The following is a 26,702-nucleotide window of genomic DNA, read 5'->3' on the forward strand; positions in this document are numbered from 1 at the left end:
GTCTCCGCCAACTTAAACTACGATAATGGATGTTAAGAATAAACGTAAACAAGCATGAAAACTTATTCTTGAAATGATGCCGGAGCCCGCCTGGAGTCACTGGTCCCTGGAACCTGGCTATGGCGGGGCCCTGACCTGCCGGAGCGGGAGGGTGGTGACTCGGGGTAGGGGAGCGCGGCCTGAGAGCCGAGGAGAGCTGAGCATAGCCGAGCCTGGTGGCCAACCGAGACTCGGCCAGGCAGGGGTCCCCCTGGTACTCTATGGGGAGAGTGGTATGGAGCCGAGCCGGCGTCGAGTGTCCTCCAGCTAACTCCCGTATCCCCCCGCGTGGGGGGGAGGAAGGGAGGGAGCTCGGATTGGTTGTCTGGGACAACGTGAACGAGCGTATCTCCCCCCTGGAGGGGGAAGAGAGCATGGGGGACCGACGCTGGGTGGCTCATAGCGGTCGCCTGGAACCCTCTCGGCCGTGGGATGAACCACGCAGTGAGAAAGGCCATGCGATCCGAGGTGGCATAGGCCAGCCAGAACCGTCTCGATAAGCATGAATATAAAGTAACATCCTAACAAAACACGGGGGAGAAGGAAGAAAATATGATGGAGAAGAGAAAGAGGTGTCCTGGAGAAGCTGGATCGGACCAACCGAGAAGGAATGGCGAACCTAGCGACTCTTAGCAGCTAGACTATGCTGATACGTAGAAACGTAGGGTGGTGACCAGGGTGGCTCAGGACAGAGAGAAACGACCAGAGTCCTTCTAAAGAGCCTATCTCATAGAAACCTGACAACTAAAAGAACATGCATGCATGAACTCTAAGCTGAAGGAAACGACGTAGCCTACAAGCCTAGAGTGAACTCGTAAACAACCCCCGTGTTGAGATAAAATACGTAAATAACACGTCAATAATGCATCATCAAAAGAATAATAATGTACTGCTAAATTATTCGAGCACAAATGGTATAGAGGACCGAATGTAGCACGAAACAATGGAACACGTGGGAGCGAGCTGCGCATGGTGGCTCGGGAACAATGCCGCCTGGGACGCCGTCCATAAACAACCTAAATAAAATGGTTAAACTGGTCCATGGCAGTTCATAAATGTTATAAAACATTAATAGCAGTACTTAACTTGGATGCAGAAGAATCTTGACGTTGCATGATGAAGATGAAGTAATTCCAGAACAAACACAACACAGAGCAGAAAAATTATGTGCGGTGTGGATCGTGCTACCGAAAGGAATGACGTCAGAGGCGCTAGCCGTAACGGTAGCGAGGAGTGGGCCTTAGGTCGGCTCCTCTTTAGTAGAGGGATTTTGAAGAAGGATGAATCTAAATGGCAAAGGACCTCTGGTAGTGGTTTCACTCGCCCCAGAAACCATACCGACACCTTTAAATAAGGTGAGCGAGCCAGAATATTCTGGAATTTCCATATTAGCTTTTTTCTCTGGTATGTTAGCAATAATTTACCTTAGAAATGTGTGCTAAAGGGACATTTCACTGGCAACACGGGCCCTTGCCCAGAAATAGATTTTTCCTTCGTCAAAATCCCTTTTACTGGCCAAAGTCTTCCACTTAAAATTAAAATTCTTGGGCAAAGTAGAGAAGGTCACCCATTTATACCAAAACCACTTCAGTGCACACAATGCTCAAAATTTGGCCACACATACAAAAAATGACATAATAAGACAATATGTGCAGTCTGCTCATCTGAAGAACATACTACAAAAGGGATTTTGACAAAGGAAAAATCTATTTCTGGGCGAGGGACCTGTGCCGCCCAGTGAAATGCTCCTCATAGCACCATTTCTAAGGTATAAAAACTGCTAAATATACCAGAGAAAAAAGTTGCATGGAATGCTAGGAATATACCCAGCTCGCTCACCCTTATAGGGTGTTGGTATAGTAACTGGGGCGTGTTAAAACCACTATCAGAGGTCCCTTACCAATTAGTCTTCTCCTTTCTCAACATCCCCCGTTACTACAAGGTGCCGTTCTACATCCGACTACTGCCCGCTACTACTACTACTATTACCCACGCGACTCCCATCATTCCTAATAGCACCCAAGCTTGGGCCAGCCTGGGGTGAGGAAAAAGAAGGGTGGGTTCACTGGGCGGCACAGGTCCATCGCCCAGAAATAGATTTTTCCTTTGTCAAAATCCCTATTCTGGGCTCAACCTGTGCCGCTCCATGAAATAGTAACAGAGAATTGGTCCCATAAATTTGGAAATACACATTTAGTCAGGGAACTGAAATAAAATTAGAATAATTTTAATTCAGAATATTTAATAGTAAACCTTAATTTTACATATCTCTTAGAGTATAATACTTAGTGAGAGTTACAAAATCATTGGTAATATTAGGGAAAAAATCCCAATAAAAGATAATATAAGATGTCTAAATCTAATACAATAAACATTAGTAACATATATACATAATAAGAATGGGTTAATGTGCAATCCAGATGAAGGTCAAGGCTAAGGCAGGGACAATAAGCGAGGCAGGTAGGAGAGAAAGTACTAAAAGGAAATAATAATTATGAAGATTAGACCCTGTTATAATGGTTCTGTCATGTCAGGAGGAACCACATTCCCTGCTGCCACTGTTGCAAATTTTAGGGCTTCCAAGGATTTTAGGTAGTGGCGTTTGAATACCGCTGGTGATTTCCAGCCTGTATATCTTTTTAATTCTTCAAAATTCATGGGATGAAAATAATTGACTGTTGTAGCTACTGCTCGAATATCATGGGCATGTGGGACTGATTCCGGGTTGGCTTGTTTAATAAAATAAAGAATCTGTTGTCTGATTCCTTTCAGGGAAATGGTTCCTCCATTCTCTCTAATAAATAAAGGGCCTGAAGACTTTTTGTAAGTTCTATTCAAATAGGCTTTCAGAGTGTTAACTGGACACACAGATAGATCCTGTGGAAGTGGGACAATCTTCCACGGGGACCATCTATTCTGTGGATCCTCATTCTTTGCTAAGAACTTCCTGTCTGGAAAGATTAATATCTCACCAGAAGGAAGAAAGTCAATATGATTTGGTTCTCTAGACAATGCTGAGAGTTCAGATATTCTGGCTCCTGAGGCTAAACTTATTAAGAATAACATCTTCCTAAGAAGCGTTATGTAAGTACATGAGTCATTATCAATGTCAGAAGCTAGCTTAAGGACAACATTTAAAAACCAGGAAACTGTGTGAGGACGAGTTACTGGTTTTAGTCTGGCACAGGCTCTCGGAATAGACGAAAAATACAAATCTGTAAGGTTAATATTAAAACCAAACTGAAATATTTTCTTTAAAGCAGATTTAATTGTTATAATTGTATTAGCGGCTAGGCCTGTTTCAAACAAAGTTCTGAAAAAGGTAACTGCCAGATTCTTAGTCATTGTCTGAACCTCTGAGTCTTTTAGAAACTTGGCTAGCTTTCTTACAGCAGAATCATATTGCCGAAGAGTAGATTCTCGTTTGTCTGACTCTAAGAACAATGTGTTTAGAGTTGATCGCTGCTATGTCTTCCAAGATGGCTTCCCCTAGTCCCTCCAGATCTTCAGGAAGAACTTGTGTTTCTTCTCTGATCCTGGCGATGATTGGCGCTGCTACTTCCTTCGGCACTGCCGCCGACATCTTAGTGTTAGGGTACAGTAGAGTGCACAGGATATATGGCTTCTTGGCCTTCACGTTGCGGCCGAAGCCGCCGACCCAGATCTTGAGGGTCGCCAGGGAAGAGATCTTGATGGCTTGGGGAGTCTGAAAGAAATATTCCCGTTAGAACTTACCCTATAACACGACAATGTATTTTTCAAGTTCCATATTGCCAATATGCTTAGTAATTATTTCTAGGGGACGGAATGTTGTACATACCGAGTCATTTGTTAAGTCTGAGACCAGCGCGTAACAGATCTCCCATCCTTCTGCATGCCAAACCAGAAGGTCGTCCACCTGGACTGCGCACCCGGCATGAGATTGGCCGACTTCATGCCCACACGATTGCTGTAGCACAGCAGCGCATGCTGTCTCCTGACAGCGTACCACCTGTAAATTAATTTGATACATGAGTATCATAATTTGATATCACCGGAAGATCCAGTGTCATATATAGTTAAGTTAGATCCGCTGTGTTTAGCTCAGTAGAGTCGCATGCTTCCTTATTAACTATGCATTGAGCGTTTTAGAATGGTATCCTAATACGTATTCTGTTCTCCTTCTTGTACCACCTCATGTCATCCAAAATTTTGTCATTATATAGGTTTGGAACGGGCAGAAATGGTGGCTGGGTTAACCTTGCACCAGTCTGCCGGCTCCGGAGAGAAAAATTTTACTATGAAACTTCTCTCAGCTTCCCATACCCCTACCGAAGTAGAAAGTACGTATTGCGAAGAAAGGCTTGGGACGAGCGGAAACGTAACCAGGTTACCTAGTATTCCGTTGGCTCCAGAATGTTTAGTTCCGTGAAGCGCTTCTTTAAAAATAACTTGACGACAAGGGGGCACAAAGAAATCAGAATTTAGGGACGCCAATACTGGTGCCGGAATACCTGGTTGGAATTATGAATTCCTACCGTTATGATTCCGGCCCGATAATAATAATAATATAAATAAATTAAGGAAATTCTTGGCTCCGTCTGTAGCCTTCTTCCCGGATCGACCATTTCGTTAATATCCTTTTATATAAGGGATCAACCTACGGGATCAGAACAGGGTAAAAATTTTGCTTGAATCCGATCAAAGAATCATAGCTACTAATTTATAAATATGATTCTAAAGTTTATCCCGGCCCTACCAGGGCAGAAGGATATTGAAGATGGAATTCCTGGGATAGGAGGATACGAGGTACGTAGCAAGGTGCATACTCAGTCCGGCGCGTCTGGTGGCCATCCATAACTAGCCAAGGAGAGAGCGCTACCTGCCTTGACTCACAGAGCGTGTGAGCAATGCCTCTCTCTCAGCTGTTCCCCCCTTCTCCCCTAGAGTGTATGACTCAAGCCTATTTCCCGGGGTTTGGGTGTGCTGAGTAAGTACTCCACCGAGGTGGGTACAGGGGGAGGGAGACAGCCGAGAAGAGTGGCTCGCTCGTGATCAGGTGGTCACTGTGACCGGTCAGGTGGGACAACCCTCCAAGACACAGTGGATCCACCCGATCAAGGCAGTAGGCCTATGGCCTTCTGTCCAGTACATACACAATAAATAATAACAATTTATATAAAACAAAATTATATATTCTAAAGTAAAGTAGGCTATAATGACATAGTGTGAGTAAAAAGGGAATGGGGAAATGGAGGTAGAGAGAGGAACATGGTGTGATACGAGCGTATAGCCTAACCCTCCAAAATCGGGTATAATGCTGACCTGGTCAGGAAGACTAAATCGCTCTAATCAATAATTAGCCCTCCAAAATCGGGTATAATGCCGGCCTGGTCAGGTAATACAATTGACTTAAGGATATCAACCTATAAGTTTTAATCGTGTCCCAACTCCCTAATCAGATCGCTTCGAATTGAATAAAAACTTTAGTCTTCCGTAGAAGGCTAAAGAGGGGTGTAGCTGGTTAGGCTACTCCCATACTTATTCAATAGAAACGAATTAACCTAGATATAATTATATGTATATCAAAAGGGAACTCACTAGTGTAGGCTACCTTCTGAAGCCGCATACGGCCCGGTCGGGTACCCTAACTATATGAACGCCAAAATAGCCTAACTAATACTCAAGCATTAATAAACATCAATAATCATAAATAACCATTGTATAAGATGTATAGAGCTAAATAAACCCGACTACAATTAGTATGAGGAACTAATTGGAAGTCGTCAAGTAAGCGTGAAGCTCTGGGAGGTAGCGACACCAAAATGGCTGCCGGGGGAGCGGCATCATACGACACTCCTGAGACTAAAATTAACAATATATATAATTTTAACGTGTGTCGCCACCTCAACTTATCAAAATTGATAATTGCAATACTCAACTTGGTAGTAGGAGTCTCAAGAAGGTCAGACATCTTCACAATAAGCACAATAAAGCTTCCAAACACAAGAACGCATGTAGGTATCACGGTGCTATAGAAAGGAATGATGGGAGTCGCGTGGGTAGTAGTAGTAGTAGCGGGCAGTAGTCGGATGTAGAACAGCACCTTGATGACAAGGACTTGGAATTAGATTTAGCTATGGAGACCCCCTAGATGGCAATGAAAATTACAACTATGCAAGTCCAAAATTTTAGTAGAACCCCTTGAAGTAAAAAAGAAATGGAGAGAAGAATGTTATGACAAGATCCAAAGTCAGTTCCATTATACCCAGTTTTTGGAGATTACATTCCAGGTTTCTAACAATGATGACAAAGAAAAATATCCTCATTGAATTCCAGGTCTGCCAACCTGTACTATTTAAGGAAGAAAAGTAGCACTTTACATGTTCAGCCCTGCATAAAACACTTCACTTATTCTTCTAGAGTCCAGAAAATTCCAGATAAAGTGATGGTAAGGGAGGACATGTGCTTTGATTAATGTGTTGGTACTGGAGAGTGAGTTGTAAGTTTTGTAAATGTAATGAAAACTGGTTCATGCACTGATTCCTTGAATTTGAAGTAGAAATTTTAGGAGTTACTAAACCTGGAGGAACAAAAGGAACCCCTTATGGAAGAGTTTTTTCTTTTTGCTGCCACCATCAGAGTTTTTGCATAATCATGTCCTTGACAGGAACTGGAAATTCCTTGTACATCTTTGATGCTTAGCAACAACAAACAGGTTAAAGTTGAATAGAGCAAGTCATGAAGGAAGTGCCTGTGATCTATCACAACCTGCCATGACCTGGATTTTTCTGAGACCACATCACCAAAAATTTTACAAGAACACCTTAATGTGTCTTACAGGCTTTTGAGGTGATTTTATTTGAATTAGATTATTAGACACCTGGTTTAAATTTTTCTCTCCAATGAATTTTTATCAGCCAGTAGCCTATGGTTTTGCTAAATATGATTTTTTTTCCCACAGGTACTCATGAAAGATATTGTTACGCCTGTACCACCAGAAGAGGTGAGGGGCATGATCAAAAAGTGCCTAGAAAATGCTGCTCTCCTTAATTACACTCGTCTGTCTGCTGAGACCAAAATCGAAGGTAATCATGTTTCATGGTATTATAGTATAATTAACTTAACAAGTAATTACATAGCTATTAGTTTCCACTCGTACAGCAGCTTAAATTTGAATCACTTCGACAGCCTGTGTAGGTGAACAGTCCCGCCCACTAACCGCCCACTAGTGGGAATACTAGGAACGACTCTGCTGATGACCCATTTGCTTTCTGCCATTCTTGGTGCAAACACTGAGTACTTATGGCAGCTTTTTTCATTTTTTTCTGGTTATGTTACTGGATTTTAAATATTATTTAAACAACCACCTGAGCGTGGATTTGGTAGCATTCAAGCCAAAATCTTTCAAGATGGATTTTTTCTTGTTTTGTATTAGTACTCTATTACATTGATTCAGATCATCAACAGCCGGCTACTTGCAAGCCACTGGTAATAGTTTTGCTTTTAAAAGTAATTCTTAAATGTTACGCCATTCCTTTAGGACAAACTTGCATTTATGATTTGCTTACTGGGCATAGGCTATGCACAAGCCACCAGTAAGTAATTGCTTTAAAAGTAATTCTTGAATGTTATGCTATTCCTTTAGGCCAAAAAGTTTGAATTTATGTTTTGTATACCAGCCCTAGGCTACTTACAAGTGTGTATTTATGTTTTGTATACCAGCCCCAGGCTACTTGCAAGCGCTGATAGTTTTGCCTTAATTTTAACTCACAAATGTTACATCAGTTAGGCCAAAACATTTGCATCGTGATTTGTTTACTGGGCTTAGGCAACTTGTAAGCTACGGGTAAATAATTTTGCTTTAAAAGTAGATTCTTGTATGTGATACCTTTCAATTAGGCCAAAATTTTGCAATAAGCTACCTGCAAGATGCTGAGATGTAATTGCCTTAAAGTAAATTCTTGAGTGTTATGTCATTCCATTAGGCCAAAACATTTGCAATTTATGAATTAATTATGTGGCCTATGCTACTCGCAAGCAGCCAGTAAATATTTTTGGCCCTAACCTCATTCCTTTGCAGAGAATTGAAAAGGGTTAGGCAGAAAGTAGAAAGGAGAGAAAGGTGTTTTACATTTTTGTTGCAATGAGCATTTGGAAGGTTCCTGTGTAAAGAAGTTATGCTATCTGGGAACATTCCACATTTTTGGCTATGAGCACCAGACCTCCCAGCTTGCTGGCACCCGTACAGCCTGGCGCCAGCTACAACATCCATCAGATCAGAGTGCCAACGGGATCCGAGCGCCCAGTGGAATCTGAGCACCCATTGGGATCCGAGTGCCCAGTGGGATTCGCCTGCTCATGTGCTCAGCTCCAGCTGTCAACCTGGCACCAATTCTCTACTTCTAGTAATAGCCCTCCTTTTCCTTATCCACTTGCTCCTGTGCCTGGTTCACTTGCTTCCATCCCGCACCATTGTCAGTCTTGTGTCTAGGTTAACCTTGTATTAACCTTGCTATAGTGAAGGGTGCACCAGTGGAGGTGTCTACTAGTCCCCTGATGCTCCTAGACAAAAGTTCCCTGTCATACTCCCCTAAACCTGGGAGGAGGCATCCTGGAAGTCCAAGAGAGGTTGAGGGGTTACACACAAATAGTCGCTCCCTTGGTCAGGTATCGACAGACAGCCACTGGGAAGGTATCTTTCTGGATGTGTAGTAAAGAAGGTGATTATCTGACCCTATCGCATCTCCTAAACCCAGTCCCTGTCAGACTCCCCTAAACCTAGGAGGAGGCATAATGTCAGTCCAGGTCACTGAAGATAATCACAAATGACAGTTGCCAGTCTGTTTTCTGTCAACGTTAAGAAAGCTAGATTCTTCCCACGACCATCCTATTGTTTCGATGTGGTTCCTTCTGAGAATTTTTTCATTGAACGACTTTACTTGGGCTTCCAAGCAGGAACAGAAACTTTCTTGAACCCTCTCAGGTCAGCTTTCCCAATCGGTGCCAATTCCCGAACACCTGAGTCCATTGACGAGCCTTTGGTGTCAACTTCCTAGCGATTGACACCATTTACCAAGTGCCTGGCACCTATTCTAGAGCGCTTGGCACTTTCTTTTAGTGCTCGGCTCCCATCGCTATACGATTAGTGCCGACTAATGGTGCCCAGATTTTTTAGCTTATGGATTTTTTCAAGCCTTTCATAATCCTCCCAGTTTTTAGTTTTCATCATGTTTTCATTCTGCACGAACTGCGATTCTGCACTTTGATCTACAGGTTCACTCATTTGTTGGCTAGTCCTGTTCACCAGCGAGCGGCATGTCCCAAAGCCCCCCCGTTTTTTCTTCATTTGGAAGACAAAGTTAGGATAGAGATAAACCAGACAGCCCCCTTCATTCAGTATCCATGGTAATTAGATGGAAATCTTAGATATGCAGAAGTGCCTGTCCATGTCCCTGCCAGACTCTGCAAGTATTGTAGGCCCTTCTTATGCAGCAAAGTTTTTCCATTATTAGGATCTGTGCTTCAGCCTCCTTACAGCACAAGTCTTCTCTTGAGTCCTCGCTCCTCTTGTATTTGACTTCATTTTCTGGGCATTTACCATGGAGCTGCATCAGTCCTTACGAGAGCAACTATCTTCTTCGGTTACCTTTAGTAGAAAGTGCACGAAGGCTTTTGAGCTCAAGCCCTACAGGCACAGAGAAACACAGCAGGGCACCTTTGTTTTTCTCCTAGGCCCAAATTTAAGTCGGAACTAAGGTGGTGGCTGTCTGGACATAAGACTATTGGAAGGGAAGTTCCTTCATTCTTTGAGACTAGACCTAGATTTCTATCAACGCCTCGTTTCTAGGTTGGGGAGCCCACTTGAAGAACTGGGGAATTTCCAGTATATGTACCCTGGAAAGACGAATCTTTCACATATTTCCCAAGAGCTGGAAGCTTTTCACTTAGGGTTTCAATCCTTCTTAAACCTACTGCTCACCTAGATTGTGGTAGTCCATTATGACAGGACCGCAGTCCGAACATACTTTATAAGCAAGCTCTATCCAGTTCTCCCCTCAACCAAACAGCAAGAGATCCTTTTCTGTAGAGAAATTAATCAAGTCTTCTAAATCACACGATTTGTCCAGGGGGACTAAAGTCCTAGCAGACATACTAAGCCGTCACAAGCGTGTCCTTTTCATCATGATCCTTTGATCTCCTGGTTGTCAGGATCTGTGGAATCTATGGGGGAAACCTACTTTGGACCTGGTTGCCCTTTCATACAACCTTCACCTTCCTCTCTTTGGACTTCATACCAGTCCTTTAGCATGGGCAACAGAACCATGCTACAGACCAATCGATCTCGGACCTCCTCTCTTTACGCTCTTCATCATAGTCAAGGAAGAGATAAGCAAGTTTCAGGCTAACTTCATGTTGATGACCTCTTAGCCATATTCTGATCCGTATTAATGGTTCCTGAACCTGTTCAGTTGTCAGTGGACTCTACAAGATCTTCCCCAACTATGTCTTCTCAGACAACCTCGCATCAAGAGTTCCTACCAAAAGTGGTCCTCTTACCCCGACAGGCTCCAGGCTGTCTGGAGGTTGGTCAGTTGGAGAGTCTTTCAAAGCATTGCAGGGGCCATTGCAAAACGTAGAAGTCAATCTTCTCTCTTCATTTACCAGATGTAGGGGTCGATTTTCTGAAGCCGGTTCTCAGGCACTGAATCTCTTCTTGTGAGACGTCTGACCCAATTGTGGATTGTCTCATTCTCAGAGAAGATCCGCAATCTCATTTTCCACCATTAAGGGGTATCAAACTATGCTTAACTCATGTTTAAGCGACCTAGTTCTTTTAGCATACCTATCTTACCACTTCTCTAGTGCATGACACATCCAAGCAAGGAAGGAGATGTGGTTTGCTTGTTTTCCCTTGGATTGTTAGCCAAGAATGGAGATCCATTCAAGACCTGGCTCTGTTTCTTCCTCCTTTAAGAACCTTATGGATATCGTTGACTTCCAGGAGTGCTAGCCAGCTCCTGAGCTCCTAGCTTGCCTGGCGCCCAGCTCTCCTGACGCCAGCTCAAGCTCTGAGCTCCTAGCTCTCCTGTCTCCAGCTCATGCTCTGAACACCCAGAGGGTGGTTGCTAGCTTTGAGGAAGAATACACTCTTCTGTATCCAAATGAAGTTATCAGGTATTACCTGAAAGGAACCAAAAGTTCAAGGCCATCCATAACCTATGGTGTTATGGCAAGAGCTTGTCTCTAACGTTTTGTACCTTATTTTAATGGACTTTATTCTCTGAGACACATTCAGGTTTAGGAGAGCATTTCCCTCCTTTTAGTGAAAGCCAAAGATGGCATAACAGCTTCTACTTCATTAGCCTTCAGGCACTATATGCCCTACTGGAAGTGTAATTGATTTTCACATGATTTTTAAAAAAGTTAAAACTGCATTAATTTTGCAGTACCTTTTAATTATTATTTTTAACTGGAATGGTATTGCTGAAGGAAGCTGCAGATTTTCTCGTAATATATATTCACTCTGTAGTAAGGTGCTGAATTTTGGGGATCCAGGGGTTACAGTGTAGTAATGCTTTGGCAGCCCTTGGATTACTCCTCAGCTGCAAAGCTCCCACTGAAGTAGAGACAAGCCATGACTTTACCACCATGCCACAATGGGTTAAGTTAAGCACCAACCAAAGGTGCTGGCTCTCTTGACTAATGAGGAACGACAAGCATCGTATTCAATGCTAGCAACTTTTCTGTTTAAGATTGATTACATGACTTAATGTTTTGGAGGAGAATATGTCCATGTATCCTATCGCCTGTCAATGTGGGATTCATCTGTGTAATTACTTGGTAAGGTACTTATATAAAAATGACATTTTTATAATCAAAGTTTTATACATATATATATATATATATATATATATACAGGCGGCCCGCGGTTAACGGCGCAATCACTCAACGGCGAATCGGTTTTACGGCGGTCGTCAAAAATAATCATTAAAAAAATAAGGCATTTTAAAGGTATCTTTACGGCACAAATTTCAGTTAACAGCGCCGCTAGCCCCGTTGTCTAACGAGTTCATACATATGTAGAAATGCCGTTCAGACCACAAAGGTTATGCAAATTATATTAACAAATTTTATGGAGAGTTATTATGTAGGTATTAGGGTAAAATATATGCCTCTGACGCTGTTCTATGCCGAAAATATCGAGTTACATAAGTGCAAATTTAGCTATGGATGTGTCGATTCATAAATTTTCATGCTTTTGTTTAAAATGTGTATGAAAATGTATTACGTGAAAGGCATTTTTATTTCTGTACAGAAATATGATAAAAAGGCAGCTTTTGAAACTGCCCTTCACGTTATCAAATACGATGTTTTTTCATGTTCTTTCTTGTAAGCCGCCGCCTGCCGCTCTTCTGAAAATATCGATTTAAAAAAAGTGCAAATTAGCGATCGATGTGTCGATTTTATAAATGTTTATGCTTTTATGTTTAAAATGTGTATGCAAATGTATTACGAATAGGGTATTTTTATTTGTGCAGAAATATGATAAAAAGGCAGCTTTTGAAACTCCCCTTCAAGTTATCGACTACGATGTTTTTTTCAAGTTCGTTCTTGTATGCCACCGTCTGCCGCTCTTCCGAAAATATAGATTTAAAAAAAGTGCAAATTAGCGATCGATGTGTCGATTTTATAAATGTTTATGCTTTTATGTTTAAAATGTGTATGAAAATGTATTACGAATAGGGTATTTTTATTTCTGTGCAGAAATATGATAAAAAGGCAGCTTTTGAAACTCCCCTTCAAGTTATCGACTACGATGTTTTTCTTCAAGTTCGTTCTTGTATGCCGCCGTCTGCCGCTCTTCCGAAAATATCGAGTTAAAAAAAAAAAAAAGTGCAAATTTAGCGATCGATGTGTCTATTTTTAAAATGTTTATGCTTTTATTTTTAAAATGTGTATGAAAATATATTGCGTAAAGGTATTTTCATTTTTGTACAGAAATAAGATACAAATTAAGGCAGCCTTTGTAACTACGCTCCACGTTGTCAGGGGATGGTTTTTCATGTTCGTTCTTGTCCGCCAGTTCTGAAAAATGCATTGTGTTATTTTATTAATTTTGCAACTTTTCCATAAATCCTTTAAAAATTTATACATTATTTCACTGTATCCAAGAATATTGTATGTATTCTCATATTATTGTATTTTAAAATACTACGGCAAACTTAAGCCCGTATTCCGCGAAGCGGCCAATGTTGTGGTTTGAAATCAGCTGATGAATACGAGTCTGTTTCACCATAACGCAATTCTGAGCGAATGCTCTTGCTTCTAGTTAGCATAAACGAATAACTATATACTTGACTTATATGAGACAAAGTTATTTTTCCATATACAGCGTGTTTTTAGGTGGAAATATTTATTGAATATGTCTCGTTGTGAATGTGAAGTACTATTCTTTTCGTTAACAGATTACGTTGGTGGCATGTTTATTGCGTAAAAAATTACGTGATTCCGTTCGCAATACGTAATCCTTTATATCATCGTAATACGAACTTTACGTTATTTATCTTATATCGGCGTGAAACCAACAGTAAAATGTGTTCTTTCAAGCACAGTAGTTTTGATTAAAATGATTTTATCCCAATTTTATCTACAGTTGTGTGTGATGGCAGACGTTTACTGCAGTTTTATCCTTGTTGCTGATGTACGATAATAGTCATTAGCAGTTTGAACAGTTGTCTCAGCTTCAGTTATAACTAGGTTTAAATTTAACGGAATATTTCCCGATTGATCTTTAATCTATATTATCTCTGATCTATAGCAAATAAAGTTATTACATTAAGATATCTCAGTTCTATTCTATACATACCGCCATTTTATAGCAAATACGGTAATGTTGCACTGTAGTACGATGATCGAAATACAAGCCAAACAGATGTTATCCAGTTCGGTTGTACTTAGAAAAAAAAAAAAAAGTCGTTTCTCGTTCGGTTGTTCATGGCTGTACACGTTCACGCAACGAGTATAACGTTAAAACCATACTTTCATCATTCTCTTTTGCTGTTATTGAACTAATGTAACTAGAAGATAGATAAAGTTAGGCCATTGTAATTTGATCTCTCATAAAATTTAACTATCGTAAGACTAATGATCGTAACCTGAACACTACAGCTACCTGTACACTGTATAAACTTTATTATATCTTTACATACTCTAGACACCCACATGTACTGTACAGTAAATTCTATAGTACTATACTGCATAAATATAATTTTACTTATTGCGCCGTTGTGGGATTACGGCGCCTTTGACTTGTCTAGAGTTTCGAAAGAAGGTGTGCGGCAGCCGTAGGCTTTAAAATCGCTCAGCGTCGAAAATCGCTTGGCGTCGGTGGCCAGGAACGGAACCCCTGCCGCTAACCGAGGGCCACCTGTATATATATATATATATATATATATATATATTATAATATATATATATATATATACACACATACACACAGTAGTGCCTCAGGATACAAAATTAATCCATTCTGAAGTGGCCTTCGTAACCTGATTTTTTTGTATCTCGAACTACGTTTTACATGATGTAAATTGCCCAATTTGTTCCAAGCCTTCAAAAACACCACAGTAAATTTTATAATAAAGTTATATTGACCAATAAACAATGAAATACAACAATTTGGACCATTCAGTACCTAACATAAGCTTTATTGTCGTACGTACCTGTAAATAAAGTGTATTAGTGTACATGGTACAAGAAATACTGTACGTACATGTACGTACATATGTAGTAAAATGTGGAACCTTACCTTTCAAGTGAGGTGATCTCCGAAAGTGGCGACAGAGGAAGAGGACAAATAGCAGAAAACATGAACACTTAACTTTACGAAACACATTAAAAAATGGCAGAAAACATTAACGCTAAACTTTACGAAACACATAAACAAATGGCAGAAAACATTAACACTTCTTGATTATCTCCATCTTCGTTCTCCATAGAAAGAATCCTCTTCTCTCCGTGAACTTCAGCAACATTCTTGGGCCCCATGGCTAATAACGTAAGTAATTCAGTTCACACACAACATGATAAAGTAACTTACAGTACAACAAAAGAGAAATCACTAACACGAATTTACATTAACAAACGAAATATATGTGAACGAACAAATTCCAGTGTTTATGATAATGCTGCCACAAAAAAATGGTCAAGGAACACCTTTACATAGAGGCATGATGGGACAGATGCTGACCAATAGGAGAGCAGGATCTTATGGCGGTGACTAGCATCAGGAACCAATGGGAGAGTGGGAGGATGGTGGCGAGTCTACTCAGTTGGCGGCGCGCAAGTTTTAAAATTGCTCTCGGCGGTCCGGGCGAACCTCGGACTTCACCCTTTCGCAACATGAATTATTTTTGTATACAGAAGCAAAAAAATCTTCGTCTTTGCTTTCGTAACTTGGATTTTTCGTAAGTAGGGACTTTCGTATGTCGAGGTTCCACTGTATATATATGTGTTTGTGTGTGTATATACTTCATACTAAGTAATTTCATGATAGACATAAGACATAAAACAGAATGAGGTTATTGGCTGATTCGTTTCTAGTATTCCCCTTAGTTGGCAGGCTGTTTGCCTACAAAAACTACCAAAGTGCTACCCGCGAAATTTTTAATCTAAGCTGCCATATGAGTGGAAACTAAAAGCTATGTAATTACTTGGTAACTATATATAAAACTTTACTTTATTATAAAATTGCTTTTTTGGAAATTCTCTCTCTCTCTCTCTCTCTCTCTTCCTCTCCTCTCTCTCTCTCTCCTCGCTCTCTCTCTAATCTCTCTCTCTCTCTCTCTCTCTCTCTCTCTCTCTCTCTCTCTCTCTCTCTCTCTCTCTCTCTCTCTGAGAATGCCAAATCAATTGGTATGTAATCTTGCATTATTTTCCAAAGTACTATTGATAGCAAGTCACTGTACCCGAGTATTTTGGTGGTGGCTTTTATAATTAATAATGTACAATACCCCTCATCTTAAAAAAGAAAGCTCCTGGGTATATCTGACCACATTTGCTCAGACATAAATAGTTCCTCTAAACTGAATTAGCTAAGAAATGTTTACCTTTTTCATGCCTCATTTTCTCTCCTGTTTGTTTATAATGGACTCTGTGTTGCTGAACCGGGCATGAAAGAAGGTGATTTTGGACAACATGGCACATCTTCCATAGAGTTTTAAGTATACTACCTGACATGTTATTAATAAAAGATCCCAGAAAATTATTACAAGCAGGCAATGCCACAAATTATAAATATGGAAGCCAGTATATTACTACTTGAGGATTTTGTAAAGATGATTCACACTATTATATTTCAGTAACATATTTTGAACATATACTGATACTGGTCAAGATTCCTTGGTCTTCCTGCTGAATAAGAAGTCCTATCCACACTTCTAGAGAGATATTTTAGACTGCAAAAACAAGTGAATGGTCAATTACAGGAACCACAAAAACACAGCCCAGATTTTTTCAAACGTCCAAGAAACTCAAAACATGAAAGTGACATTTACTTGATTCATTGCATCCAAGGAATGGAATTATCATCTCACAGTAAAGAGGATGATGAGTTATGAGACAAATATTTACATTTATTTTTGGTCCAATATATGAATGGACTTGGTAAAAAAACCCACCAACTCTCATAAGTGCAGATTTACAGAAGTTATTGTGTTATGAAGTCTTCTTCTCTTTAGTTTTGATTTGTATTTGTTATTAATTTGTTATGTATGTTATATGGGGGTACCTTTTTTTTCTGTACGACGTTGAGTTTCTATTTCTCTTAGGAACTTATGGTTATATATTTCAAATACTTCTCTGTTCTTCTGGACTTCTCATTTGATCTCAGGAGGCTAGTTATATAGAGAAAATATGTGAGTTCGGTTTTCTTTAGAATTCTGGGCAAGTTAAACACCACGTTTCTTTTTCTTAATTATTATTGTAACAATTTCACTGTCCTATCACACACAAGTCTAATTGAAGCAGGGTAAACGGAGTATAAACCGACACAAGTTATGCGTCCAGAAGTGAGTAGTTAACTGATCTTTTCTTTCGTTCCAACTGAACTCTGGACCCATTTCTGATTTCTGGCTCCTCCTCCTCTTCTACTGGAGACCACCCTAATTTTTCATAATTGGGTAATCTTTCACACCTACTTCTTCCGACGACAACATCTAACAAATCAAAGCGTACTGTGGGCATTCTGTTCCACCCACTTATTATTCGTTGCTCTCGGTCGAAGTTTACGTCTAACAGCTTTTGTTATGTCCCTTTCTGCGTTTTACGAGTGTCGTAACGCAAACTTCCTGGTTTTCATTTCTCTTCTACTTCTCTTTTGCCTTCATCTACCAAAAACTCTACTAGTGGAGTTTCCTAGCCAATATATTTCCTACATAACTAATCTTACAGAATTCTGCCTAACAATTGCACCCTATATGATACAGTAGAGTACATCCTGGGTGTATTAAAAGTAGAACATTTATAAAATCATTATGAAAGAATAGCATACTACATTAAAAATCCCTCTTGTCTCTCTTTCTTAAAAAAAAAACACTGGGTACTTGCCATCCTTCTGCCTCCTACTCCATTCGATAAAAAATGATGATGATGGAATTATAGTGTCTAAACCGCTAGATAAAAACATAGTGTATGATGCAGGTGTTGTGATGATAGCAGTGGGCTTTGTCTCTTTATAAGTCAGAAGGATCATTTGTTTAGGGTGATCTTGGAATGCCCAACCATGATGCAAGAAGAAATTAAGAAGTTAATGGAATTTTCTTTCGGATGTTGGGAGCAGTTGTGGTTGGTAGTTTCTTTCTAAGGTTCCCTTATAAGAAACATTATTGTGATAGGAGGCTGTTTTCTTCCATTTTCATTTCTTCAAAGAGCTATTGTAGGAATTTGTTGATACTGGTTGTGATTCTTTTACTGATCCATCCAAGGATTGACATTTGTTAATGATATAATAAATTCTTCAAGTTGTAGTTGTAAGGCATAAAAAAGCAGTGACCTAAATCATATTCCCATCACAGTAATAGAATTACTAGCCCCTATTTCTAAAGTTTCCATGGGTTTCTTACTTTTGTGACCCATTTTTTCCATTCTTCCTCTTGTCATGATCAATCCTGTTTGATGAACCTAGTCAAACATAGAACATGATTTTGTTTACTCTTAAAAAGCCCTTTATAAGAGCTGTGCATTTAAATGTTTTTTTCTAGTATTAGATTGTATTACTGTGTGTTTATACAATGTATTACTTGGGTATGTACCTGTTTCTTAGTTACAGTATGAGACATGGCAAGCTTTATTTTGTTCCAGAGTTAATAAAATTTCACAGTTATAATGCTATTACTAGTACTATCAGTATTTTTAGAAGTGAGATGATAAGATCATCTTTTAGCACTTGAGCTGTTAAGACTTGTTACTTCATTTCGTTTTCATTTTTAGCACACCTTCCTTTTAAGGTTTGTAATGCTAGTATCTTGCAATCATGTATGTTTATGAACATTATTGTGAACAACAATTAAAAATTATATTTTTATATTTAATGCAAAGGTGGAGAAGCTACCTTACAAGGTAAGTGTTGGGTTTCCTCATATGCTTTACTGCATGATAAGGTATGTTCACAATGTGTCCTTATTTAAAAGAAATTTTTGTGGTACTCTAACATAAGACAGGCAATATACAACTGTTGTAGATTTATCAGTAGAGTAATTCATTTTTTCTAAGTGTGAGTAGAATTTCTTTTCAATAGTAAATGCAGCTGATTTTTTGCGTTTTACTATGCACCAAGCAAGTAAAAATCTTAGAAACTTAGAGGTATAGGTTTTCTCTAGTATTTATAGATTGATTATAGTTGTGACTATAAAGCCAAAGACTTTTATTTATCAATTCTTAAGCTGTATACCTTTCAAAGAACATGGTCAGTGGTCAGGAAATAATACCAATGTGGATATACTATTACTGCTGAAACATAGATACTAGGCATCAGCACCAAATGACTTGATTCTGTTGCTTGCTATGAACTACCTTGCAGATGTAATAATGACTGCCATTGCTATTTCAGAGATGTATATTGTTTTAGAATCAGTTAAAAGAATGGCTTATAGTTACTTTACCGTAACTTAACAAAAATGATCAGGTGGCTTAGGTAGGTGGCTTAGGTCTTTTTTTGTAGTTTGACATTGTTTTTGTGTCTGCTGACAGGTTAACAGCTCTTAGAGATTCCCAGATTTTTTGGAACCATATGCAACTGTCGTATGATATTTGTTTTAATTTTTTCATACAGGTATTAATTCTTTTTTATTATATAATTTTTTCCTAATGTTGATGGCAACATTAATTACAGTAGTGGGTTTTCCATTGAACCTCTGTTTAGTTTTGTATAAAGAAATGGAGTTTGAAGGTTCATTTTCAGTGTGACTTTCTGTTATATATATTAATAAGTTTATTTATTTTAATGCCTTCTTAAAGAATATATAGGGCCATGAATTATTTGATTGTTCTTTATCACTGATGGAGTTGTATTCCATAGCTAGTCTTTTCATGTTGTTTAAATGACAGTGAGGTCTGATGAAACCAGGAGGCTCGTGATACATATATCGAAATGCTGGGATTTTAATAAATGTTCTTGGGGCTCCTGTTCTCCAAGCTATCTATGCGTAATTTTTTTTTTTTTTTTATGAAACAGTTACTGTGGTAGTGAGTAAAAATGAGGTAAATACATACAGTATTAAAAAAAAATACAGTGTTGTTCAATAGATAGCTTTTGAGTCTGGAAATATGTAGCCATAATTTTTTCAGTGAAGGGTAAATTCTTCAAGTGTGTTTTAACTATTTTAAACAGAGGATCTTAGTGGTGAAAATGCTGTATCAGCAAGCAGAAAGTTAGACGACCTTATTCACCTAGCAGAATTGTGTGTAGACCTCCTTCAACAAAATGAAGAACACCATGCTGAGGTAAGTTATCCTTTGTTTTTAATAGATTATAGTTATAATATGCTTTATGATAGGGCTCTTGGTTTTAAATTATTGGTGTCATTGAAATTTGCTATGGTTTACGTATAGTTTAGAGGAACGAGTGATTTTTATATGCAAAACATTCTTGTGCATCCATTGTATGCCTGTATTTTTGTGTATAATTGTTCATTGCAATTTAGCTCTTCTAGAGTTTTGAATAGTTTTATTATTAAGTGAGAGACAGATCATATCACAAATTTTATCCATTAAGTAATTTTTGTAGCAGAAAACTCAAGACTATTTTTACCATAACTTCTTACTTCAGAAAGAGTAGTTTTAACACCAGTTAATATACTGGATAATAAACATACATATATTAGAAGATAAAGCTCATTATAAATAACACTCCTATAAAATAAAATGGATTTGAAGTTAAACTGATTCAGTAACAAATTACAGATGATTCAGTAATGAACTACAGATTATCTCAGTTTATCATTTGGGTTTATTTGACATTACTGTATAAAAGTTGAGTTGTAAGGGAGTCAAATAAATGATATTGAATGTTTATTATTTTTGTTAGTAATTAAGAACAGACTAAGGCTAGGAAATGTTAACAGTTAGATTAAGTGTTGTATGACTTGTTGATATATGTGGTAGTTTATATAGTGAATATTTCAGGTTCCAGTGATCTCATTATGAGATTGAAAGAGGAAACACTATAAATTGTATATATATATATGTATGTATGTATGTATGTAGAGAGAGAGAGACGAGAAGAATGAGACGAGAGAGAGAGAGAGAGACGGATGAGGAGAGAGTAGAGAGATATATATATAGATATATAATATATATATATATATATATATATATATATATATATATATAATATATATCTATATATATATATATATATATAGATATATATATAAGGGATTTTGGACGAAGGAAAAATCTATTTCTGGGTGATTGGCTCGTGTCGCCCTATGAAAGGATCCTTAATATCATTCTTTCTAGGTAAAATTAATCTAAAATTACCAGAGAAAAACAAAATTAAGAAAATGTCAGTAAAACTGACTCGCTCACTCTTAAAAAGAAGTGTCGGTATGGTAATAGGGGCGAGTGTGAACACTACCACGAGACATTCACCAATTAGAACTTCCAATCAAAATCCCCACAAGAGAGAGCTGATACCAACAGGCGATGCGGCCGCTACTACTACTACTAGAGGACGCCACGGACAGCAGCGCCCCTAGCGGACATCCTTAATCTAAAAACATCTTGTCATGCAGGGGGGGTAAACAATACAGGGTGGGTTTCATAGGGCGACACGAGCCAATCACCCAGAAATAGATTTTTCCTTCGTCAAAATCCCTTTTCTGGGCTCAGCTCGTGTCGGCCTATGAAAGAATACCAGAGAAACAGACAAGATGGGAAAAAAGGACAAATGAAAAGCAGTTGTAAAATGAGGGATATAATATAAGTAAATCAATTACAGCATACAAACTAAGTACTTAAGCCTAACTTATTCTAAACAGTAACATAAAAGAACGTTAGTAATGTAAAGTACTTAAAATTACAGTAAACATAGTAAATATAATAATGCAGTGTAATATTAACAAAATAGATTTACTTAGAAAATTATTTACAAAATATACAAACACATTGTGTCCTACCCTAGCATAAAAATAAGGGTAGGTACACTGAAGTACATTATCAGTACCAAGTGTGGATGTCCCTAGCAAAAAAATAAGGGACAATCCACCAGTATGATTTCAGCGGCTAAGGCTAGGATATCCGAGTAGCATGGCGAAAGGGTGAGGCATGTTGGATGAGGTAGGTAGAAAGGAGACCTGGATCTGTACTACAACTACTATACAGTATCAGGAGAAACAATGTTTCCCGCTGCTACTGCTGAAAATTTTAAAGATTCCAAGGACTTTAGATAATGACGTTTAAAGACTGTCGGAGATTTCCATCCAGTATACTTTTTAAGATCCTCAAAGTTCATATGTTGAAAGTAATTAATTGAGGTGGCTACTCCCCTGATATCATGTGCTTTTGGGAATGAATCAGGATTGGCTTGTTTAATGAAGTAAAGGATTTGTTGTCTAATACCTTTTACTGACAAAGTACCACCTTTTTCTCTCATGAAGAGAGAACCTGAGGATCTTGAGGATGTACGAGATAGAAAGGCTCTTAAAGTTGATAATGGGCAGAGAGAAGGGTCTTGGGGAAGTGGGATGACTTTCCAAGGGGCCCACCTTGCAAGAGGATCCTCATTTTTAGCTAAAAAGCTACGATCCGGGGCAAGCAGAACTTCTCCTGAGGGGAGGAATTCCACATGACCCGCATCTCTGGATAGAGCCGACAGTTCTGAAATTCTAGCTCCTGAAGCTAGGCTTAATAAGAATAATGTCTTTCTAAGAAGCATTATGAATGTACAAGACGAGTTGTCAGTATCTGAAGCTAGTTTGAGGACATCATTTAAGAACCATGAAACTGCAGTAGGCCTTTGAGAAGGTCTAAGTCTAGCACAGGCTTTAGGAATAGATGTGAAATAAGATTCAGTCAGATCTATCTGAAAACCTAACTGAAAGATCTTCTTCAAAGCCGATCTATGAGTAGTAATAGTGCTAGCTGCTAAACCTTTTTCAAACAAGGATCTGAAAAAGGATATAGCTAGATTAACTGTCATGGTTGTAGTGTTTGATTCTTTCAGGAAGGATGCTAATTTTTAACAGCTGAGTCATATTGTCTAATGGTTGACTCTCTCTTATCTGATTCTAGGAAGAGAATATTTTGTGGATCAATATTAGCGTCTTTATTAGCCGCAAACTTCATGAAGTCCATAAAGTTAGGGTCTGAAGAATTCCTGAGGAAGCGAACACAGTCCTCATTTGTACTGATTGTGACAGCTTGGGATTGGGAATCCGTTGAGGTCGGAGACCCAATTCCAGAAGAAGAGGATACCAGTTGCTCTTGGGCCAGTCCAGTGCAATCAGAGCTACTATTCCCTTGAAAGTCCTCAGCTTGCTTAAGACTTTCAAGAGAAGATTCACTGGAGGAAAAACATAAATTTTTCTCCACTGATCCCAATCTAACGACAGGGCGTCCGTGGCATAAGCCAGAGGGTCCAGGTTGGGGGCCACATAGCAAGGGAGCTTGTGGTTCGCTTGTGAGGCGAAGAGATCTACTTAGAGACCTGGGACTCTCCGGCATATCCACTGGAATGACCCGTCGTCTAGGGACCATTCTGATTCCAGAGGAACTGACCGGGACAAGCGTCTGCTATCACATTTCTTACCCCCGCCAGGTGAGTGGCGGACAGATGCCATTTGTGTTTGTTTGCTAGGGCAAAGATGGCTATCATGACATGGTTCACATGCTTGGATTTGGACCCTCCCCTGTTGATGCAATGAACTACCACTGCACTGTCCAAAACTAGCCTTAGGTGAGACTTTTTCGGGGGAAGCAGTCTCTTCAAGGTAAGAAATACTGCCATTGCTTCCAGAACGTTTATGTGGAGCTGGCGAAATTGAACTGACCAAGTCCCCTGAACCTGTTTGAACTGAGAATATCCCCCCCACCCGGACAGGGAGGCATCCGTGTGAATGGTTAACACTGGAAGGGGATATTGAAGGGGTACCCGCTTGGCTAAGTTCTTTACTTTTGACCATGGACGGAGTTGATTGCGAAGGATCTGTGGAATTACTGACAACTTGTCTCGAGATTTGGAGTTTGCTCTCGATCGCCAAACTCAATTTATATCTTTTAGCCTTGCTTTCAGGAGGATATCTGTTACCGAAGCAAACTGAAGGGACCCTAGGATTCTTTCCTGGTTTCTCCTTGATGTTTGTTTGCATTTGAGAAATTGCCTGACAGATTTTGCTATTTCCTTCCGTTTGGCCACTGGAATTGACAGATTGTGGGAAGACAAATCCCATTGGATTCCCAGCCACTGAAAACGAGACTCCGGGGTAAGTCTGGATTTCGTTTTGTTTATCTGGAACCCCAGATGTTCCAGAAAGTGAACTACCTTTTTGGTGGCTTTGAGACATTCCTCGACAGTTGGTGCCCAGATCAACCAATCGTCGAGGTATGCTGCTACCATGATTCCCTGAGTTCTCAATTGCTGCACAACCACTTCTGCTATTTTCGTGAATACCCTGGGGGCTACATTCAGACCGAAGGGCATCACTTTGAATGAGAATGTCTGATTTCCTAGCCTGAATCCTAGGAATGGGCGGAAGTGTCTGGCTATAGGGATATGATAGTATGCGTCTGTAAGATCGATGGAGCATGTGACGGCTCCACGCGGAAGTAAGGTCCTTACTTGCGAGAGGGTAAGCATCTTGAACTTGTCGCAACGAATGAAAGAGTTTAGCTTTGACAAGTCTAAGATTACCCTTCTTTTTGTTGAGCCTTTCTTTGGCACGCTGAATAAGCGAGACTTGAAATTTTTAGATGCTTGACTATCGCAATAGCTCCTTTCTGAAGGAGTTCCTCCGCGTAATCTGTCAATTCCTTTGATGGTATTTGGCGGAATAATTTGATTGGAGGAGGATCTTTGATCCAACTCCAACCCAACCCTTTGGACACTATGCTCTGTGCCCAATTGCTGAACCCCACCTGTGACGGAAGAGGAACAGCCTCCCTCCTACCTGGGGAGACTCATTGTTGATGGGCGGGTTGACCACCACGCCCTCCTCTGAACTGCCTGCTCCTTGTCGCCCTTCCTGCGCCACGCTGGCGAAAGTAGCCTCTCGCCCTACCTCTCGGTTGCTTGTTAAAGGGAGGGTAGCCCTGACCTTCATACGTAGGTTGAAGGCCGGCGAGAGTGCGTAGGAGGTCGACGGTTGTGATTGAGGAGACAGCAGGAGGATGGGCTGGTTCTGTTTCGAACTAGCAGGTTGTCCCTGTTGGGTAACCGGGACGGCCTGAACAAATTGCTGCTGTTGCTGGTGTTTCTGGTAAGGCTGGAACCTTTTACCAGACTTCTTTGGTTTCTTACCAGCAGTGGGGATGGATTCTTGCTTCCTCTTGGATGAAATACCCCACCTAGCTCTAAGGCTCTGGTTGAGCCTAGCAGCCTCGTGGTGCACTTCATTACAGCGGACTCTGGGAAGAGATCCGCTCCCCACATGCTAGAAGCCAGGAGTCTATTAGGCTCGTGCCTAATAGTGCACTCCTGCAGAACGTGCTTTCGGCAATTCCTCCTAGCTTGGAAGAAGTCGAAAGCATCCGTACTGAACCGTCTGAAGCTGGGATTTGGCCAAGATCTTAAACAGAGGTTCCGTAGCATATGAAAGAGCAGCCATTTCCGTTATTATCAGTGAATTGAGGGACCTGCCAAACCTAGTTCGCGCGTCGAACTCCGCCTGAATCAAGGAATCAGGCAGCCTTGGAAGCTTCTCGCCGAACTGGTCCATGGCCAGGCGCAGTCCGGCTTGAGCTTGCCAAGCGTGAACGTGGCTGGCAAGTTCTCCCACAATTCTCCAAAGGCTGGGAAGAGCGGAGAAGTAGACTCCGCCTCCCTTAGCTGTGGCATGGGCTCATCCTTGAGGACTGCCTGAAGAGTCCTCTCTACTATTTTCGTGGCGAACGGAAGAGAAGCCTCCTCTTCCGTCGCAAAAATAGTGAAAAGGGGACTCTTATAGGCCTGGAGCTGGTGTTTGTGCACTCCCAGTCCTCAAGGCAGTGAACCCATTCCCGTTGGGCATGATCCCTACTATAGAGAACATCCTCCCTAGAGATCTTGTCTTCCCTAGTCAGAGCCGCTACGGTCAGCCTAGCATAGCCGATGAAAGGCTGCGTCAAACCCGGAGGATAAAACTCGAAGTCCTCAATCCTTCGAGTTCCACACTCCGGGATAGAGATCATACCATCCTTAAATGGAGCGTAGGCGGCTACTCTCCATGGTTCTCCATAGAGAAAGCTGGCAGAGAGTCGTATGGCGGGAGCTGGAAAATACCAGCACTTGGACACTGGGGGAGACCCTGGAAGGGGGACCTGAGAGAGCCCAGCTACTCGGTCCTCATTCTCTCTAACTCTGTTAGAGAGATCTTGGATGGACTGGCCTGATTGAGACAGAGTGCTCGACAGTTGTGCGAACATCTGCTCAAATTTCGTCCCCAGGGCGGAGACTTGCGAGCCAACCATCTCGCCCACCTGTTGCATCACCACTGCTGAGAAAGCAGTGGGATCAAAGGTGCTGGGTCCCGCTCCTCCCACCGGCGTTACCGGAGTGGATGCGGTGGAGGCCGGAGAAGGCATTGGCTCGGCGGGAGTGTGAGCCTTCTCCTTAGAAGCCTTGCTTCTAGAGCTCTTCGAGTAAGAAGAGCTCGGCTTAGCCTTCACCGCGTCAGCGTAAGAAGTCGAAGACTTCTTAGCCGAAGAAGACGAAGATGACTTCTTAGAAGTCGTCTTAGTTAGAGTCTTCGGTTCTCTCTGTCCCTTCACCTTTGGGGGTACAGAGAGAGCAGGAGAGCGGGTAGGGATCTCAGATCCCACAAAGCCTTGGAAAGAAGCGCTTGAAGAAGGGACAGGAGAAGATCCAGGAACGCCCAAAGGAAAGACCTTGGGCGCCCGACACACCTACCTCAACCAACAAATCCTCTGCCCCTACCGCCATAGGCTCGATGTTGAGGTCCAGGGTAGCGACGTCCGGGACCGACTCC

The 26,702-nt window shown here is 40.6% G+C and overlaps 1 protein-coding gene across 19 annotated transcripts in view; it reads left to right on the top strand.

Annotated features, from left to right (window-relative positions):
- The window catches only part of LOC135212647 (calcium-dependent secretion activator-like), a 1,046,064-nt gene that overhangs the window by 775,625 nt on the left and 243,737 nt on the right, over positions 1–26,702 (top strand). For all 19 annotated transcript variants that reach the window (XM_064246274.1, XM_064246275.1, XM_064246259.1 and 16 more), the window contains 3 exons: positions 6,983–7,106; positions 18,619–18,639; positions 19,910–20,022. In XM_064246274.1, the coding sequence (XP_064102344.1) occupies positions 6,983–7,106; positions 18,619–18,639; positions 19,910–20,022 (258 nt within the window). The remainder of the gene's footprint in view (positions 1–6,982; positions 7,107–18,618; positions 18,640–19,909; positions 20,023–26,702) is intronic.

Source organism: Macrobrachium nipponense, chromosome 41 (genome assembly GCF_015104395.2).
Source record: "Macrobrachium nipponense isolate FS-2020 chromosome 41, ASM1510439v2, whole genome shotgun sequence".
In the NCBI taxonomy this organism is placed as follows: domain Eukaryota; kingdom Metazoa; phylum Arthropoda; class Malacostraca; order Decapoda; family Palaemonidae; genus Macrobrachium; species Macrobrachium nipponense.